The sequence below is a fragment of the Myxocyprinus asiaticus genome, chromosome 23 (assembly GCF_019703515.2).
Source record: "Myxocyprinus asiaticus isolate MX2 ecotype Aquarium Trade chromosome 23, UBuf_Myxa_2, whole genome shotgun sequence".
Taxonomy (NCBI): Eukaryota; Metazoa; Chordata; class Actinopteri; order Cypriniformes; family Catostomidae; genus Myxocyprinus; species Myxocyprinus asiaticus.
In genome coordinates, this window is record NC_059366.1 from 14,432,452 (window position 1) to 14,451,080 (window position 18,629).

The window sequence follows — 18,629 nt, forward strand, 5'->3', positions numbered from 1 at the left end:
CAACCTCCCCAATATTTATACCATGATCATTGGAAACATGTAGATGATTTACGCTGCAACCCCAATATTCAAGCCAAATCTACGCCCTTGTGTGAGGTGTTCATTTTCATGAGGATTTATGCTAGTTTTCTACATTGCTGAATCACGTTAGAGAGGGAATTCAACTGCAAGAGGATGTTACTAATAAATAAATAAATAAATAAATAATAAAGCGGCGAATAATATCTGAGCATGTCTGATGTTATGAGAGTGGCGGTCGTTCTGCGCACGCTTTCATACAGAGTACATGTGCGCAGTCAAACGTGCGCGCTCGCAATCTCACTTGAGTGTTACTCAACACGGTGCGAATCTGTCCAATATGTTGAATAGCCCGTCAGAGATTTACAGGGAAAAAAATAACTTTTTCTTGCAGTGATGGCGTTGAGACGCCTTCACGCAAAAGCTTTTAGTGATCTGCGTTACTTCGGTGCAAAACGCTAAGGGGGGGTGGACAAATCTGTATGACTTGTCACTGAAGGACTTTTGGTGCTAATATTGGATATATCGCTCTTGTTTTTGAACACATCTCTGGTGTTTGTGATGTTGAACACTCATGGTGTTTGTTAGTTGACAATCACAGTGAAAACAGAACTGATCTATATCAGAAAATCGAACTGTTACACCCCTTATGTTTAAAATAAACATTCTCTCATCATTTCCACACCCTCATACCATTCCAGATGTGTATGACTTTCTTTCTTCAGCAGAACACAAATGAAATTATTTAGACAAATATTTCAATATCTCTGTTGTTCCATACAATGCAAGTGAATGGTGGACAGAACTTTGAAGCTCCAAAGGTCACTTTAAGGAGGCATAAAAGTAATCCATATGACTCCAGTGTTTAAATCTATATAAATCAAAAGCAATATGACAGGTGTGGGTGAGAAACAGATCAATATTTAACTTATTTTTTACTATAAATCTTAACTTTCACATCTGACAGTCACATGTGGTGCCTGTTTAGTTTCACTTTCACATCTGAAAGGGAAAGTGGAGATTTATAGTAAAAAAAATGCCAAGGACTTAAATATTGATCCGTCTCTCATCTACAGAGCTGAGATATATATATATATATATATATATATATATATATATATATATATATAAATCATCATTTGTGTTCAGCAGAAGAAAGTTATACACATCTGGGATGTCATGAAGGTGAGTAAATGATGAGAGATTTTTCATTTTTAGGTGAACTATCCCGTTAACTAACATACCAACAATCTTACTATAAATATGTTAACATTTAATTATATATATATATATATATATATTACACACACACACACATATATATATATATAAATGTATATATATATACACACACACACACACACATATATATATATATCATAAAAATTAAGAGTTCGTCCCTCAAGGGTACAAGGATCCAGCCTTGCGGCCCCTGACCTTTCCGAAGTTGAGTAGCCCTGCGCTAATGGTTTAATCCTTTTCTCTATGCAAATTCCAGCTTCAGACACCCCCAGTGGTTAGTTGATTTCCATCAAACTTCCAGAGCACCCCACCCTCTTGCAGTCGACTTTTAAGTTTTTTATGTCACTGATGCCCTCCAGGCTTTCCTCTCTCTGAGTCTATGAATCCTAGTGACAGTTTGCCAGTATTCCCCAAATACTTGATCCTGTTTTATTACCTACCCAATTTCAAGGTGTGACCTTCATGCTGCTTTTATAACGTCTACATCTAGCACAGGTGTAACAGATTGCACAAACTGTGCCAAAAAATACCCTGATACCAAGCCGTATTATCCAGAAAGCTTGTAAGCCAGACATTTTTGCATCAGCAGCTCCATGAGACAGAGAGAGATGGTCTTCATGAAAGCTTTTGACTTTCTTAATGTTTTGTGGTGTTTCTGTGGGTGTGAGATGAATTGGAGAGATAACAGGCTGTCTTGTCTTGTGCTCTCTGTGCTGCTAAAGGGAGAAGATGGAGAGCCAGTTGGAGAAGGAGGCTCGGTTCTGCCAGCTTATGGCTCATAGCTCTCATGATTCTGCTATAGACACAGACTCATTAGAGTGGGAGACAGAGGTGGTGGAGTTTGAGAAGGATCGGGTAAGAGACTCAAACACTTCAATATGAACCATTACAGATAAATGTGAGGCATTAAAACATAACATGCCTGCAAGTTTATTGTGATTTACCAAGTAAGACATGTTCCTGGATGAGCATCCTACTTAGTCCTAGTACACTCCCATCAACCAGTCAGATTTTAGGGTGAGGGTTAATCCTGAATATACATCTTTGGTGTTATTTTTGCTTTGAAACATTCCAGCAGCTAGATATAGTCCTTGTATAGAGTTGAGGTCGAGTGATAGTGGATTTTGCAGATACCTATAACGGTGGTGGATCAAAATATAGATATTTTAAGCATACAAAATGGATGAATATTGTCAATGGTGAAATATTTAGATACAGCAAATTCCCAGGAGGTGTCAGTGATTGTTTTTATTTCACTTTTAAAAGACTGTTGTAATACTGAAGAACCAAGAGGTTCTAACTCTAGAATCCTCCAGCTCCGGCCACTGAGGAACACAGGGGGAAAAAAAAACTATTGGCATAGATTTTTTCTTATGACTGATAATTGCTTTTTGGAACTATCGGTTATTAGCAAAAATCTATGCCGATAGTTGTTGATAGTGTTTTTTTTTTCTTTTCTTTTTTTTTATTTAATAAATGTATATGCGTATACCTCTAGTAAAGAGTAAAACTTGCTTGAAAGCCAATGTGATGTCCTGGCACACTCACAGAAATTCTTCATTCTTCTCTAAGAGCCAAAAGTAAGTTTGAAACAGCTGTGCAACAGCATATTGTTTGCGAACATTTAGACACCAGCAACACCACTATAGGAGCTGTTTAGAGGTACATTTAAATATGAGGACGCTCAAGACAACAACTAATATGACATTACAATATGTTGTCAGTGCCTCATAAGATCAGTAAAAGATGCTTTTTTTTTTTTTTTTTTTTTTTTTTTTAACCACTCTATTTATTGATTTATTGTAATTTGTAATGTTTATCTTTTGCATTCATGGCGCTATTGCTCTAACATGCTATACATAATATGCAGCAATTGTCCTCTGTTATTGTTATTTATAATGACACTGATACTACTGCAATGTTATGCATTTAAAAGAGTGTTAATGGGTAGAATACAGACAGAAGAATGATGAAAGGCATATTTCACTTTAAGCAAATGTGTGAATGGCTTTCAGCTGCAGATGGCACATGAGTGAAGCAGCATATCAAACTGTTGTTTGAAATGTTTGAAAAGTTGATTGAATGGGCACTTAAAGAGTATTTGAGTAGATTTGATTCCTTTTGTAGACTAATTAAATAAACAAAAGATCATGGCATGTTCTTGAAAATGTCTCTATGCGAACAATCGTACAGATGTAGGTAAGTTCGCACCTGCCAGATAAGTCTGCACACCGATGCGTTCATATTGACTGATCTTAACTGACTGAATGGGAATTAGCTGCCGGGTCACGCCTATTGATGATGTGGACCAATGGCAGTAAATGGGTATTTAGCAGCCGGTACAAATTTCACCCTGGCAAACTGTTACAAACCACCGAAAAAAAAAACTCAAAAACACCTTTGTTTTGGCCAGATTTTGTTCTAAATTATGCACACCCTTTTGTAAGTGAATTGTACTTTTGGGAAGATTCTTTTCAATGAAATGATCAAATTAGTTGTCATAAGTCTGAATGAGTCATTAGCAATTGCATCTGAATCTAAGTTATTTTAAAAAACTGCTGTTATCACAAATGGCTGGAAAGATCATGGAAAAGTCAAAGAAATAAATTGTTGGAGCCCTGTGGTTAGGGATAGGGTCTGCCCTATAATTGTTTTATTAGAATGTTGTTCGAGGACCAACAAAGGATGTTGATTCAGGAATTTAGCAAAAGCACCAGGTAATTTCAGCTTCAGTTTTGTTTCCTTTTTCATTTTTTGTCTACCTTCATGTCGTATCATCGCCATTGTCCTCCCAACAGGACGACATGGATTTGAAGGCACTGGGGTTTGACATAGCGGAGGGGGTAAATGATCCATATTTACCAGGGGATTGTGGGATATTTGTGACCAGGGTGGACAAAGGAAGTATCGCCGATGGAAGATTGAGGTGAATTCAGATATATTGAATGTTTTTTTTTAGATAATCGCCCCTGGAATGATAACATGCTCATATCCCAGCTCATTGTTTTGACCCGATCATCCGTGCCTCTCTCAATAGGGTGAATGATTGGCTGCTGAAGATAAATGATGTGGACCTGACTAACAAAGACAGGAAGCAGGTCATCAAAGCCGTACTTAACGGAGGAGGGCTGATCAATATGGTGGTTCGCAGGAGGAAATCTTTAGGAGGAAGACTGGTTACTCCTGTCCACATTAATCTCATCGGACACAAAGGTATCACTTACTTCTGGTACTTCTGTATGTCTGAACTGGGTGGCACGCTAACCTTTAATTTTGGTCTGCTCTCTTACAGACACTGGCATCACTCTTGAAGGTGGCATGTTTGTGGCCGCTATCGCACCAGGGAGCCCTGCTGCCAGAGAGGGATCCCTTACCATCGGAGACCGCCTCATTGCCGTAAGTCTTCAGGCCGTCATGGTATCCGTTCTCAAATTGAAGCAAGGACGATTGCTGCTATCAAGGATCCGATTAGCTCTTTATAAATGTCTGACCTTAGCTCTTTTCACAGTCTCCTGGCTTAAGCAAATTTTTAATCCAGTGCTTTATCTTAAATGCATGGAGGCTCAATAGACGCACTGGCAGTCAAATCCACTTCTCTCCTTAAATCGAAGTGACGAATCGAAGACAGGTGATGTGCTATGGGATAGCTGTCACAATGGAGATAAGTAACACAGATGTTAATCCCTAGAGCGAGTCAGGTTTTAGTTCTACTCGTCTGTGCTAGATACTGGGTAGTTGGGTCTGTAACCTTTCTGCTCTGATATTGGGCACATCAGACAGCTCAATTAGCAGTGCTAGATGTGCTCTTATCATTAAAAGAATAGTTTATCTATCATATTCTGTCACCCTCACATCTTTCCAATGCTGTTTGACTGACTTAATTCCATGGAATACAAAAGGAGGAATGTTGAAGAATGTACTGACCACTTTTTTCCAAGGAGTGCTCGAATGTGATGTCGAGCTCTAAAATTACTTAACATCTTAAAAGTAGTCAATATAACTGCTGCGCAATAGCTTTGTGTGAAGAACAGGCAGAAATTTGTCATTATTCACTGATAATCTTCCCCTTTGTCCAGTCTGTCAAATGGACCACAAATGTCGTATTGATTACAAAAATGGCATGGTGGTGCCATTTCATATCAAACGCAATTGGTTCTTGCATGTCTTGAGACCAGACGTCATTAACGTCAAACCTGATGCATGCATCTGCTGATGCTATATTTGATTTGAGAGCTGCAGCAGAGGGGAAGATTTTCATGATTAACGATTTAAATTCCAGTCTGCTCCTCTCACAAAGCTGTTGTATGGCTTCAAAAGGTTTTAAACACAGTGCATGAGTCATATGGACTAGTTTTATTGTACTTCTGAAGTTCTATTTTGGAGCTTGACTGTCCAACTATGCATTTACTTTTACTGCAATAGAATCTTCAACATTTTTCCTTTTGTGTTCCACAGATTTAAGAAAGTCATTCATGTTTGAGAATGGAGTTTTTAGATGAACAACTCCTTAAGATTAAAAACATCAAATAATTTATCAGGACTGGAGATCTCAAAAGTGTGCCATCATTTTATTCACTGTGTCTTTTGTCTTTATTTGAAAGTTTCCGAAGTAATTTATGAGTTTGAAAATAGAAAGATTCTGCTGGCACTTTTCTTTTGCGAAGCGCTGACCTAAATTTCTCCCTCCTCAGATAAATGGGATCGCTCTGGATAACAAATCTCTGAGTGAATGTGAGGCTCTGCTGAGGGGCAGCCAGGACTCGCTCAGTCTCTCCCTCATGAAGGTGATTGTTCTCTCACTGCTGTCTGAGTATGTGCTCTGCTCTCATTACTACATTCCAAGGTGCTGCCTTGACATTTATTGCAAGTCGTATTTGAGACTGCTGTGTCTGATCTAGAATGCTAACTTTGAGGCATTACTGAGGAAGACTGTGAACCGCCAGCTTGGAAAATAGCTATTCAAATGACCCTTTGCTAAGCCCAGCTATAAAACCTTACTGACCAAGCATACATTAGTCTATGGATGTCAAATGTTTTGGATATATTTAATTTTACTGAAATTATCTAAAAACATGGTCAAATGTTGTTTCCGGGCAACTTACAATTGTGACACAAGGTACCCAGAGAGGAAATACATGGTGTTTTTTTATATTTATTTTTCCTAAATATATTTTGATAGGTGAATGGGTTTTATTAAACTATGTGTCAGCCCTCATTCCCAAATGAACATGCTTAACATCAGTAAGAGCACCAACATTTGCTCCAAAGTAAATTCATGTTAATAACTTCATTTATGCATGGAAGTTATTAATGAATAACTTCATAAAATTCATATAAAATAACTGTAAATGAATAAGATCATGTATACATGTTGTAGACTTCAGCATTAGAAACAGTTCTGTTCAATGACACTAATGTTATCAGTTAATCTCTATCAAATGAGGCGTTTTTTTTCATTTGTCTCTGCTAAGCATTTGCTTCAATTCTGTTGCAGTCTCTGCAGTTTTTAATCACATTACTGGAGAATTTGCAATAACAATAGTAGATAAAAATGCTTTGCAGTGTCAGACTTCATTTCCACTCACATAAGATAATATTCAATTTGTCATTCGATTTTTACCACCATTTAAGCACACTTTAGTGAAAATCGCAATGTTCACAGAAGTCTCCATTACTATAAAACATTCCGGAAAGCTAGTAAGACAGTAAAGATATTAAGTCTTTTTTTCATAGAAATAACAAAATTGTGTTTTTCTTGTTTTAAGCATAAATCTGTTTGCTAATGGGCTATGAAAAACAAACTAAATTCAAAGGGAAAACAAGTTTTCATTGGCAAATATATATATATATATATATATATATATATATATATATATATATATATATATATATATATATATATATAAATATAAATTTTTTCATGTTTTAAACACAAAGCTCACTTCATTTATTTATATTTCATTGAAAACAAGAATTTTTGCTAGCTAGCTTAATGTATCTCGTTTTATAGGGGTATGTCAATATTTTACGTGAAAATAAGAAAAATACTGATTATGAAAAGCCGTCTTAACACTGCAAAGGTGGCACAGAAGCTGCATCTGAAGTAGTATTTATACCAAGAAAAGGTTTATTTAAAGGGATATTTCACCCAAAAATGAAAATTCTCTCATCGTTTACTCACCCACATGCCATGCCAGATGTGTATGACTTTCTTTCTTCAGCAGAACACAAAGCTTTTTAGAAAAATACCTCTGCTTTGTAGGCCCATACAATGCAAGTGAATGGTGATCAGACCTTTTGTAGCTCCAAAAATCACAAAGGAAACATAGAAGTAATCCATAAGACTCCAGCAGTTAAATCCATATCTTCAGAAGAAATATAATAGGTGTGGTTGAGAAACATTTAACAATATTTAAGTCCTTTTTTCCCCTTTTTTTTTACTCTAAATCTCCACTTTCACTTTTACATCTGAATGTGAAAGTTAAAATGGAGATTTAGACTTAAATATTGTTCTGTTTCTCACTTACACCTATTACACCGATCAGCCACAACATTAAAACCACCTGCCTAATATTGTGTAGGTCCCTTTTGTGCCGCCAAAACAGCGGCAGCCTGCATCTCAGAATAGCTGAGATGCTATTTTTCTCACCACAATTGTACAGAGCAGTTATCTAAGTTACCGTAGACTTTGTCAGTTCGAACCAGTCTGGCCATTCTCTGTAGACCTCTCTCATCAACAAGGCATTTCCGTCCACAGAACTGCCACTCACTGGATGTTTTTTGTTTTTGGCACCATCTGAGAAAATTCTGGAGACTGTTGTGTGTGAAAATTCCAGGAGATCAGCAGTTACAGAAAAACTTAAACCAGCCGCCACGGTCCAAATCACTGAGATCAAATTTTTTCCCCATTCTGATGGTTGATGTGAACATTAACTGAAGCTTCTGACCCGTATCTGCCTGATTTTATGCACTGCTGCCACACGATTGGCTGATTAGATAATTGCATGGATGATTGTTGTTTTTTCATCCAAATGGTGCCAAAAACAAAAAAACATCCAGTGAGCAGCAGTTCTGTGGATGGAAATGCCTTGTTGATGAGAGAGGTCAACAGAGAATGGCCAGACTGGTTTGAACTGACAAAGTCTACGGTAACTCAGATAACCGCTCTGTACAATTTTGGTGAGAAGATTAGCATCGGGTTGCAGGTTGGCACTGTTTTGGCAGCACGAGGGGGACCTACACAATATTAGGCAGGTGGTTTTAATGTTGGGACTGATCGGTGTATATTGCTTCTGAAGATATGGATTTAACCATTGGAGTCTTATGTATTCATTTTATGTTACCTTTATGTTCTGGTCACCATTCACTTGCATTGTATGGACCTACAGAGCTGAGATATTTTTCTAAAAATCTTTGTTGTGTTCTGCTGAAGAAAGTCATACACGTCTGGGATGGCATGAGCATGAGTAAATGATGAGAATTTTCAATTTTGGGTGAACTATTCATTTAAGGACTGTCTTTGTAAAAATTACTTTTAAATCATTGTCCAAAAATCACAAATAACTGGAAAAGTCTTGGAATTTCAGTGGTGGGAATGTGTGGGAACCCTGAATGAAGAACTTGTAATTCATTTATGCCAGTCAAGCTGAACCTGTCCATTAACAGTTCTTTCCTCAGAGCACATCGGGGCAGAACATCTTTGAGGGCTTGCGGGAGGCCGAAAAATCCAGTGGCAGAATCCACCTGCCAGAGGTCCATTCTCGTAACAGCAGGAATCTCAAACACAACAGCTCTACTCAGACAGACATTTACAGCGGGGACACTGGTGGAGGAGGTGGCGAGAGAAGAAAGATCAGGACGGACACAGAGGAGAGCAGTTACTCCGAGAGGAAGATCTTCCCTGTGTCCACCTTGCACCCTAACACCCTCAGACCTGCATCAGAGCTGGGGGCCCGCTACAGCGGAAGTGCCTTCCAAGAGGTCTGCTACACCCGTTCCGAGTCGGTTGGCCCTGAATGTGTTACCCTGGAGACCACCCTGGAGAAGAAACACAGTGGTGGCACTTGGCCCAAAATGGTGGTGGGTGTCGCCATGACGACCGACAGCCCGGCACAACTCTCCATCTACAGGTCGCCCAAGCAGAGGAAGTCCATCTTTGATGCCGATGCCTTCAAACGGTCAGATATGCCCTCAAAGGCAGACTACCTTGCCGGATCGCAGCTAGCAGGCCATTCTCCACAGCCTTCCAAAATAGACTCTGCCTCCACACCCCCAACCCCGCCCACCCGCAGCGACTCCTTCAAGTTCAAGCACAAACATCAGGGAAGCTCCGCCTCCGAGTCCACAATCACTGCAATTTCTGTTCCTGAACCCAAGCAGGAAGATCGCAACGGTAACCTGTATTTCACCGAGGCAGGCTGCGAGGGCAAAGTCCTGAGCTCCAGGAAGTCCTGCGAGGAGGATATTGGCCGGATGCGGCCGGAGGAAACCGAGGTGAAGCGGCCGAGGCCCAAATCGGCCCCGGCGCTCCGGCGCAGAATGACTCCTCAGACCATCCCACTCCAGAGCTTCCAGGTGAATTTATAGATCCACTTTGCCTGATGCAACCAGCAGCCCTGTCCGTTTTAATTAGCCTCTCAGCCTGAGATCGATCTCCCACTGCACCAGGAAGAGAAGGGAGCATTAGAAATGCTGACGCATACTTACTAAATACAGGTGCATCTCAATAAATTAGAATGTCGTGGAAAAGTTCATTTATTTCAGTAATTCAACTCAAATTGTGAAACTCGTGTATTAAATAAATTCAGTGCACACAGACTGAAGTAGTTGAAGTCTTTGGTTCTTTTAATTGTGATGATTTTGGCTCACATTTAACAAAAACCCACCAATTCACTATCTCAAAAAATTTGAATACATCATAAGACCAATAAAAAAAACATTTTTAGTGAATTGTTGGCCTTCTGGAAAGTATGTTCATTTACTGTATATGTACTCAATACTTGGTAGGGGCTCCTTTTGCTTTAATTACTGCCTCAATTCGGCGTGGCATGGAGGTGATCAGTTTGTGGCACTGCTAAGGTGGTATGGAAGCCCAGGTTTCTTTGACAGTGGCCTTCAGCTCATCTGCATTTTCTGGTCTCTTGTTTCTCATTTTCCTCTTGACAATACCCCATAGATTCTCTATGGGGTTCAGGTCTGGTGAGTTTGCTGGCCAGTCAAGCACACCAACACCATGGTCATTTAACCAACTTTTGGTGCTTTTGGCAGTGTGGGCAGGTGCCAAATCCTGCTGGAAAATGAAATCAGCATCTTTAAAAAGCTGGTCAGCAGAAGGAAGCATGAAGTGCTCCAAAATTTCTTGGTAAACGGGTGCAGTGACTTTGGTTTTCAAAAAACACAATGGACCAACACCAGCAGATGACATTGCATCCCAAATCATCACAGACTGTGGAAACTTAACACTGGACTTCAAGCAACTTGGGCTATGAACTTCTCCACCCTTCCTCCAGACTCTAGGACCTTGGTTTCCAAATGAAATACAAAATTTGCTCTCATCTGAAAAGAGGACTTTGGACCACTGGGCAACAGTCCAGTTCTTCTTCTCCTTAGCCCAGGTAAGACGCCTCTGACGTTGTCTGTGGTTCAGGAGTGGCTTAACAAGAGGAATACGACAACTGTAGCCAAATTCCTTGACACGTCTGTGTATGGTGGCTCTTGATGCCTTGACCCCAGCCTCAGTCCATTCCTTGTGAAGTTCACCCAAATTCTTGAATCGATTTTGCTGCGGTTCTCTCGGTTGGTTGTGCATCTTTTTCTTCCACACTTTTTCCTTCCACTCAACTTTCTGTTAACATGCTTGGATACAGCACTCTGTGAACAGCCAGCTTCTTTGGCAATGAATGTTTGTGGCTTACCCTCCTTGTGAAGGGTGTCAGTGATTGTCTTCTGGACAACTGTCAGATCAGCAGTCTTCCCCATGATTATGTAGCCTAGTGAACCAAACTGAGAGATCATTTTGAAGGCTCAGGAAACCTTTGCAGGTGTTTTGAGTTGATTAGCTGATTGGCATGTCACCATATTCTAATTTTTTGAGATAGTGAATTGGTGGGTTTTTGTTAAATGTGAGCCAAAATCATCACAATTAAAAGAACCAAAGACTTAAACTACTTCAGTCTGTGTGCATTGAATTTATTTAATACACGAGTTTCACAATTTGAGTTGAATTACTGAAATAAATGAACTTTTCCACGACATTCTAATTTATTGAGATGCACCTGTATATACAAGAGATTAGCTTAGGACTACTTTGTAAAACAGCATCATTGTTTTTTGACAGACCTTGCTAATTATAATAGCATATTCAATTATTAGTCATGTCCGCATTATACTAATAAAAAGGGTTAGGGACATGGGTTAGCGTTAGGGAGTAGGGACATGGGTTAGCGTTAGGGAGAAGGGACATGGGTTAGCGTTAGGGAGAAGGGACATGTGTTAGCGTTAGGGAGTAGGGACATGGGTTAGGGTTAGGGACATGTTGCCGTCAAATGCACTTGAGAGGCTCCTACATCAGAGTTGGGCATTTGTTATTAATACATATCACACATTCAAGTCAGAAACAAAATACGGAAGAAACCAAACTACGCAGTGAACAGCAGCAACAGATCTTTTTTTTCTTTTTTTTTTGTACCCGGTAAATAAGCATTAATAAACCTGAATCCCTTCTACACAATCTATTTATTAATGCATAGTACATGTATCTAACAAATAATACATCTATTTGTAGAAACAAAAATGCAAAGGATGATAAAATAGCTTTACAATAGTTGATCTCTCTTAATCAGTAATTTAATATTACTATATTGAAATAATGTTAATAAATCATTAAATGCAGAGATGCTTTCCATCAGCTTTCATGTTGACACGGCCACAACTTGTCTAGAATTCCGAGTTTCCCATTGGTAGATGCAACTTCGCATGATCATTTATGTACTCAGAACTCGTAATTATAATATTTCCGACTCCACTTGAAGGCCACATTAGTACCAAAATGTTCCTTGGTATCAGTGCTGGGCTATATTTAGATAATGTATCATTTATTCAATATTTTTTCTTGGCAATATAAAATGAAATGGTATCATGAATATTGTGATGTTTTAATGCTCTTTTCATTAGTCCATTTAGTCTCCTACAGTCCATGCCAGTAGACGTGCCGGTTTTGTGTCTGATTCATTTGATTTTGAAGTGATGACATCAAATGAATCATTGAACAAAGATGTTTGTAGTACTACATGGAATTACCATTTTTTTTTTAATGTGGTACCATCGTTATACCATGTTTTTTTAAAATTAACATAGTATTCTTTGTAGTATCTTGGAGTTCCATTTGAATACCCATTGTTCATGGTACATTTTCAACGCCATGGTAAATATTTAAGTATCATTTAAGTGGTATCATTGCAAGAGAGTTCAATAATATCTAAAGAAGTTCTCATTGTAATTTTCATAGAACTGTCTACTACATTATCTAATGCTGTGCATGTGTGTGTGTTTGTCAGAGTTATTCAAATGATGGGGACTGTGTGGAGCAGAGGGAGATGCTGCGATCCTCTCCTAACCGACCTCACAGACACAGCGTGGGTTTTGTGCCTACAGCGTACAATGGAACCCTGCCTCCCAGTGAGTTACAGCCACCTTAATCGGAGCCTGCGCAGCCCATGCCACATTTGAATTTATCTTTTCAACAACACTTTTCCTACTTGCTCTCTAACTGCATTTACTCTGCGGAGCACAGTTCATCTTTATTCTGATCAAGGCAGACTACAAAATTAATGTTTCACTTAATTTTATGGTGAATTCAGAGTAATTGAATTGTTATGATAATCATGTGGATATGGTTGAATGAGCTTGTTGATTTACGGATGAAACCCATTTATAATTTTTAGCTATGAATGTTTGGGCCCCTGGTAAGAATGAAATGATGTCCATTAATCCTCCTCTAATGCAATAACATGCAATGTTTACTATTCTGCCCACACTTCAGGGTCCCTTGACTCGGTTAGAGAGATTAATAAGCTTCTTTTAAAACAGACTTGTTGGTGAATGTTTCGACATATTCATTGTGGTGTGAAATAAAGGTTTAACTGCTGTGAAGAGATGAAAGCATAGTGGAACTACAGGTACTTACTGTATAATATCTAAGAACATGGCTCTAATATCAGTTCATGATTAATAGTTCTTAATACATCTTTAAATATTGTATTATGTTATCAGTATTGTCTGAATATACATTTGCTAATGACTAGATTTTTGAATGGATTAAAAATGTGTTACTAATTAATTGCACAGTGTTCTGTGACTAATCGCAATTAATCATGGTACATTAATACAAACATAAAAAAAAATTTATCATTAATATATTTACATCATACTTTTGTTTTTTTATTGTCTCAAACTACTTGCAAGAAATTGGTTATTCATTATTTTAATTATTTTAATATGTTAAAATATATATTTTTTGTGGATAGATTTAATAAGACACATTTTTCAGGTATACATTTTTGATACAAGTATTGTTGTCATAAAAATTATTTTATGCTGGCATAAAACCAGTGGACATGCTGTAATTAAAGTCCATTTTCCAGTGGACTTTTTTAAGGATCAAATGGGCAGATTCAGTTCATATCAAGCTTAATTGGCAAGAGAAACTTAAGTGTACATTGCCTATGCATTATTAAATACTATACAGTACATACACTATACATATGTATATAAAACAAATTGAAAGTTTAATTTGCTGAAGTTTAAAATCTCAAAACTATTAGGTTCTCTGGCTGCCTTCTCAGTTTTTAGCGCACACACAGATTCTCTCTCGAGATGACAGTAGCGAGCATTGCCTGTATCTCTCCCACACTTGGATCATCTCTTGCGGGTGAATTCTCCATTCTCAATACTAGGAATGCATCGATATGAATATTTTGGGTCGACACAGATTTGTTTTAACAAAAAACTATGCCGATACGCATATTTTGCCACTTAACCTTGTTTTGTCATCAGATCACTGTTTTACTTTGGAATTATGCTTTAAAAATGTACAAAGAGGTACAAAACGCATTGAACACACGACAGCCCACTTTTTTATAACAGAGTCACAATGAAAGATAAATAGAAGTTAAAAAAAAAACAACTAAATATGACAAAATGATGATTGATATAAAAAAAAGGTTATTTTGTACTTCTAAATTTTTTTTGAATTTCTGTTTTTGCAGTTCAAAACAACAGAACTCACATTTTACATGTATGTACAGTATATGATAGAAAATGACAAATTCATACTATGTAAATGTTGGACAATTCCACGGAATTGTCAACTGCTTTATGGAAAAACTCGTTTTAACCAGAGGAACAAAAAACCCTTTTAATTTCTGTATTATGGTGGTGTAATGGATAATGCCGTCCAAACCGCTAGAGGGCGCCGCTTGCTCACACAGCCCTGTCTGAAGCTATGAATGCAGATTATATTTTAAAACACAGCCTTTCAAGGTTTAGTAATCACGTAAGGCCATACTGTGATTTTTCCTAATTCAATCAATCATGCAGCATTAATGGATATCATACCCATGTCTCAGAAGTCAAATTCTGCTGGTTATGTTGCCAATAGTTTGTCTGTCACGTCCGTTTATGACGGCTTTTCCACATTAACGTGAAAATGACAAAGAATAAAATTAAATATGACATGTTCTTAGGAGTGCCAACCCTTCTACATATTGTGGATATTATTATTTCTGGATTGTGCATTTGAGTTTTTACAAAGTGTTTTACTGAATAATTATAAATAAACCATTGTTTTTCATTTTGGCATTTTCATGCTTAACCGATATATTGATGGTTTTAATTTAGTCAGTAGCTGGCTATTAAATATCAGCTAAAATATCAGCAAATCAGCTCCCGTGTTTATTATGCCTGGGACATGCATAATGAATAAGCGAGCACTGCTCCACACAATCATTTTATATGCTAGGATGTGCAGTCGAGTTGAGCATGTACATCCTGGAAATTTATATATGCCAATTTTAGCCACAGAAAGTGGGGAAAAACATTAGTGAAGTTTCAGGAAGTAAAAAAACAAAAACGGATACCGCATTAGTTGCGTAATTGTTTTAACATATTAAACAGTCAACTATTAATAGCAGAAATTAACCCGTTTAAATTTCCCTGCCCAAATGACATGATTAGTTCGTTACTTTGAATTAGGGCTGTCATTCGATTAAACTATATTATCACGACTAATTGCATTTTCTTTTCTTTTTTTTTTTCCATAGTTTTTTCAATGCATTTAAAAAAAATTGGCCTGTGTTTAATTATGTAAGGCAATATATATGGATGATGCCCACAACATATCTCTTTTCTCAAACTGCATCAAAACACACTGAAAAGGCTAACAAGTAACTCAAACCTGCAATTATTACAGTAAATAATTTTAAAAAGTAAATAATGTATATAATGTCTACACTATGTATGAAAGAGCGCATTAATCATATGCGTTATTGCATAAATATGTGTGATATTGCTCATGTACAACTAATTTATAAAGTTAATTACTTTAACTTACTAACTGTGGTATAACATTAAGTGAATGATCCAGAAACATTACGTTGTTTTCCCGGGCAAAGATAAAAAATATTGTCAGGACTGTAGGTTTTTGCAAAAACAGGACAAACCACAGCACGGGGTCTGTTTGATGCCTCTAATACTGTATATAGTTTGTATGGTGCTTGTAATGAGCTCTATTTTTCCCTGAAATGAATATTCATGCTTTGGCCAGGGCGGCCTTCCGAGCCTCCCTGCCGTCTACACATCTGTCACCCAGTATAGCTGTCAATTTACAAGGCAAGCAAAGAGCCTTTCAATCAGTGTGCAAAATGAACACAAATGCAAGTCATATTTGGCTTTGCTAATTAAAAAAAAGAAATAAAATGTACTTGCAGAATAATTAAAAGCTACTCGGAAGTTGGACAGTAACTTTATTAGGAACTGCAACATAATATATGCTTAAAAAAAATTTATGCAAGAGACAGTTTCATACCTGCAAAGAAAAATACTTTTTTGCAATTGATTTAAAAGTTGGACAATAAAAATCTCAATCTAAAATTCTCAGCTAACGTCTCACTCAACCACGCAAGGAGAGCAGTAGCCGCCGTAATACAGGTAGAAATGAAAGATTTGGGCGCAGCAGGCAGGTTGAAAGGAAGTGTGTGTTTCTCATTGAAGTGTTTTATTGGTTATTATGTGGTTGTGTTTAAACTCTAGACTCTGCACATCGAGGACTGGCCCCGTGCTCTGCTGTAACAGCCGTTATGAAGAACCCCGTTTACATGGTGCGGAGTCACAGAGTTCACACTAGCAACTGCCCTACTGTCGTCAGCCAGATCAGTCAACAGCACACACACCCCAGGTACCACAACCCTGCTGAGATAACCAACACTCACGCACAAACACTCCACGGGTTGCACTGCACACACCGAGATAAACATACTCAACTAAGTTTACTGTACCCTCACTGAAGACCGAAGAAATTCAGTGACCAAAATGTGTGGGAATCCTTATTTGTGCAGTTCTGCTTGGTGCCACTAGTGGAAGAATTGACACACTTCACCTTTAAGATGCTGTTGTAGAGGATGGAAGGTGTCTCCTCAATTCAGGACATGAACTCTCCTAAGTGTGTGAATTATTGCAATTTATGATGTCATCAGACTTTTCAGTTATGTCGCACTGAGCCTTTGCGTTGGAGGTCATAAACAGGAGAATTGTTTATCAGTCTCTCTGGAGAATAATTGTTCCCTCAACCCATAATAAGTGTTTGCTGATCTGGTATGTGCCGACCTGTTCAGTTTGCCCTTCCTGTTTTCTTCTCTTCATCTCAGTCCTCAGCATCAAGGATGTCTCAGTCTGGACTTGAGCCAGAAACGCTCCACAGACTACTCAGAGTCTTCCCGCAGCAGCCGGGCCTCAAACGGCACCAACTCACTGCCGTCCACCGCTAGACTCGGTCAGTCTCTATCCTCAGAAATATATACACTCACCACATTTTATCTCAGGTCTGCACAATTACAACAAAATATATAGTAATTGTCAGTTATTTTCCTTGATATTGTAATTGTGATTATTCATTTTGAATAGTGCTGTTTGCTGATTAAAATATTTAATCGCGATTAATCGCATGATTTTTTCCACAGTTAATCGTGATTAATCGCAGCTTTTGAAGGTGCTTGAATTTGATTCTATACATACTACTTTTCCTGTCAAAATGTATTTAGTTCCTTCTTAGAAAAGAGTGCAGCTTTTCACAAGTCCCATGTGGGTTTGTTTTGTACAAAAAATATAATTAAGAGGTCCTTTCTCCATCAATTGATCATTGACATGGAATCAATGTTGTGTGTCTGTGTATTAGTGGTGTGTACGTCAGTGTAATGACCCCGGACACATCGCAAAGGTTCCACCCTATTTCCAACCAGTGTTCAGAACTCACACGACGCTGAAAAAAAAATGTCTAGAATATAATGTATAATATTAATGCATTAAATATGCGTGAATGCTGTTGTCAATACTTTTCACAGTTTGCTAATCAAGTAAGCCTTAATCATAATGTCGAATATTCATGTAATTGTGCAACCCTTTTTCATCTTTTTCCATCATGTACCAAACCATGGTTTAAATATTGTGCTTGCTCATGTTTGTTTTAGTCTCCTCATCTTGTCCTCCTTGCTTCCCGAAGGTTCATCTAATAACTTGCAGTATCGCACTGAAAGGATAAAGATCCCCTCCACACCACGTTATCCGCGCTCCGTACTGGGCTCAGACAGAGGTGAGCTTCCTCATGTCAATGTGCCTGAGTTCTTCCTTTTTGCAGGGGAGGAATTCCCTTTGAAAGGATATATAGTGAAATCATTGGGTTGTACTGGTAGCAGCAATATAGAACAGGTAAGTTTATAAAATAATTTTTTTATTTGACTTAGTCGAACATTTTATGTATGGGATGCTTTTGGCATAAACAAGCCACAACAATATTGGAACCTTAACTAACCAGAGGCACAGAGTCTGCACATAAAAGAGGGCATGTTCAAGAGGGTTGTTTTGTATAGGACTAGCTTTCTGTACATTACAAATTGTTAATCTTACTCATAACATTCAACAAACTTAACACAGCATTTGAGTTTCCATTGACATCTAAGACTCTGAGAATAGAGACAAATTAGTGATGGTGTGCTTTCACAATATATTCACCCTGATTTTGCAACTGATACAAAATGTAGCAACGTCATGAATATCTTGATTTTAATACACTATTTATTTGGCAAGTAAGTTTTCTAAAG

General features: G+C 37.9%; 1 protein-coding gene across 4 annotated transcripts in view; it reads left to right on the forward strand.

Moving 5' to 3' along the window:
* The window catches only part of dlg5a (discs, large homolog 5a (Drosophila)), an 84,881-nt gene that overhangs the window by 39,448 nt on the left and 26,804 nt on the right, over positions 1-18,629 (forward strand). For 3 of the 4 annotated variants that reach the window (XM_051651279.1, XM_051651282.1, XM_051651280.1), the window contains exons 11-20: positions 1,983-2,115; positions 4,059-4,186; positions 4,298-4,473; positions 4,553-4,656; positions 5,952-6,044; positions 8,926-9,834; positions 12,816-12,936; positions 16,567-16,711; positions 17,181-17,305; positions 18,032-18,121. In XM_051651279.1, coding sequence (XP_051507239.1) covers positions 1,983-2,115; positions 4,059-4,186; positions 4,298-4,473; positions 4,553-4,656; positions 5,952-6,044; positions 8,926-9,834; positions 12,816-12,936; positions 16,567-16,711; positions 17,181-17,305; positions 18,032-18,121 — 2,024 coding nt within the window. The remainder of the gene's footprint in view (positions 1-1,982; positions 2,116-4,058; positions 4,187-4,297; positions 4,474-4,552; positions 4,657-5,951; positions 6,045-8,925; positions 9,835-12,815; positions 12,937-16,566; positions 16,712-17,180; positions 17,306-18,031; positions 18,122-18,629) is intronic. The other variant, XM_051651281.1, reaches the window with a different exon arrangement.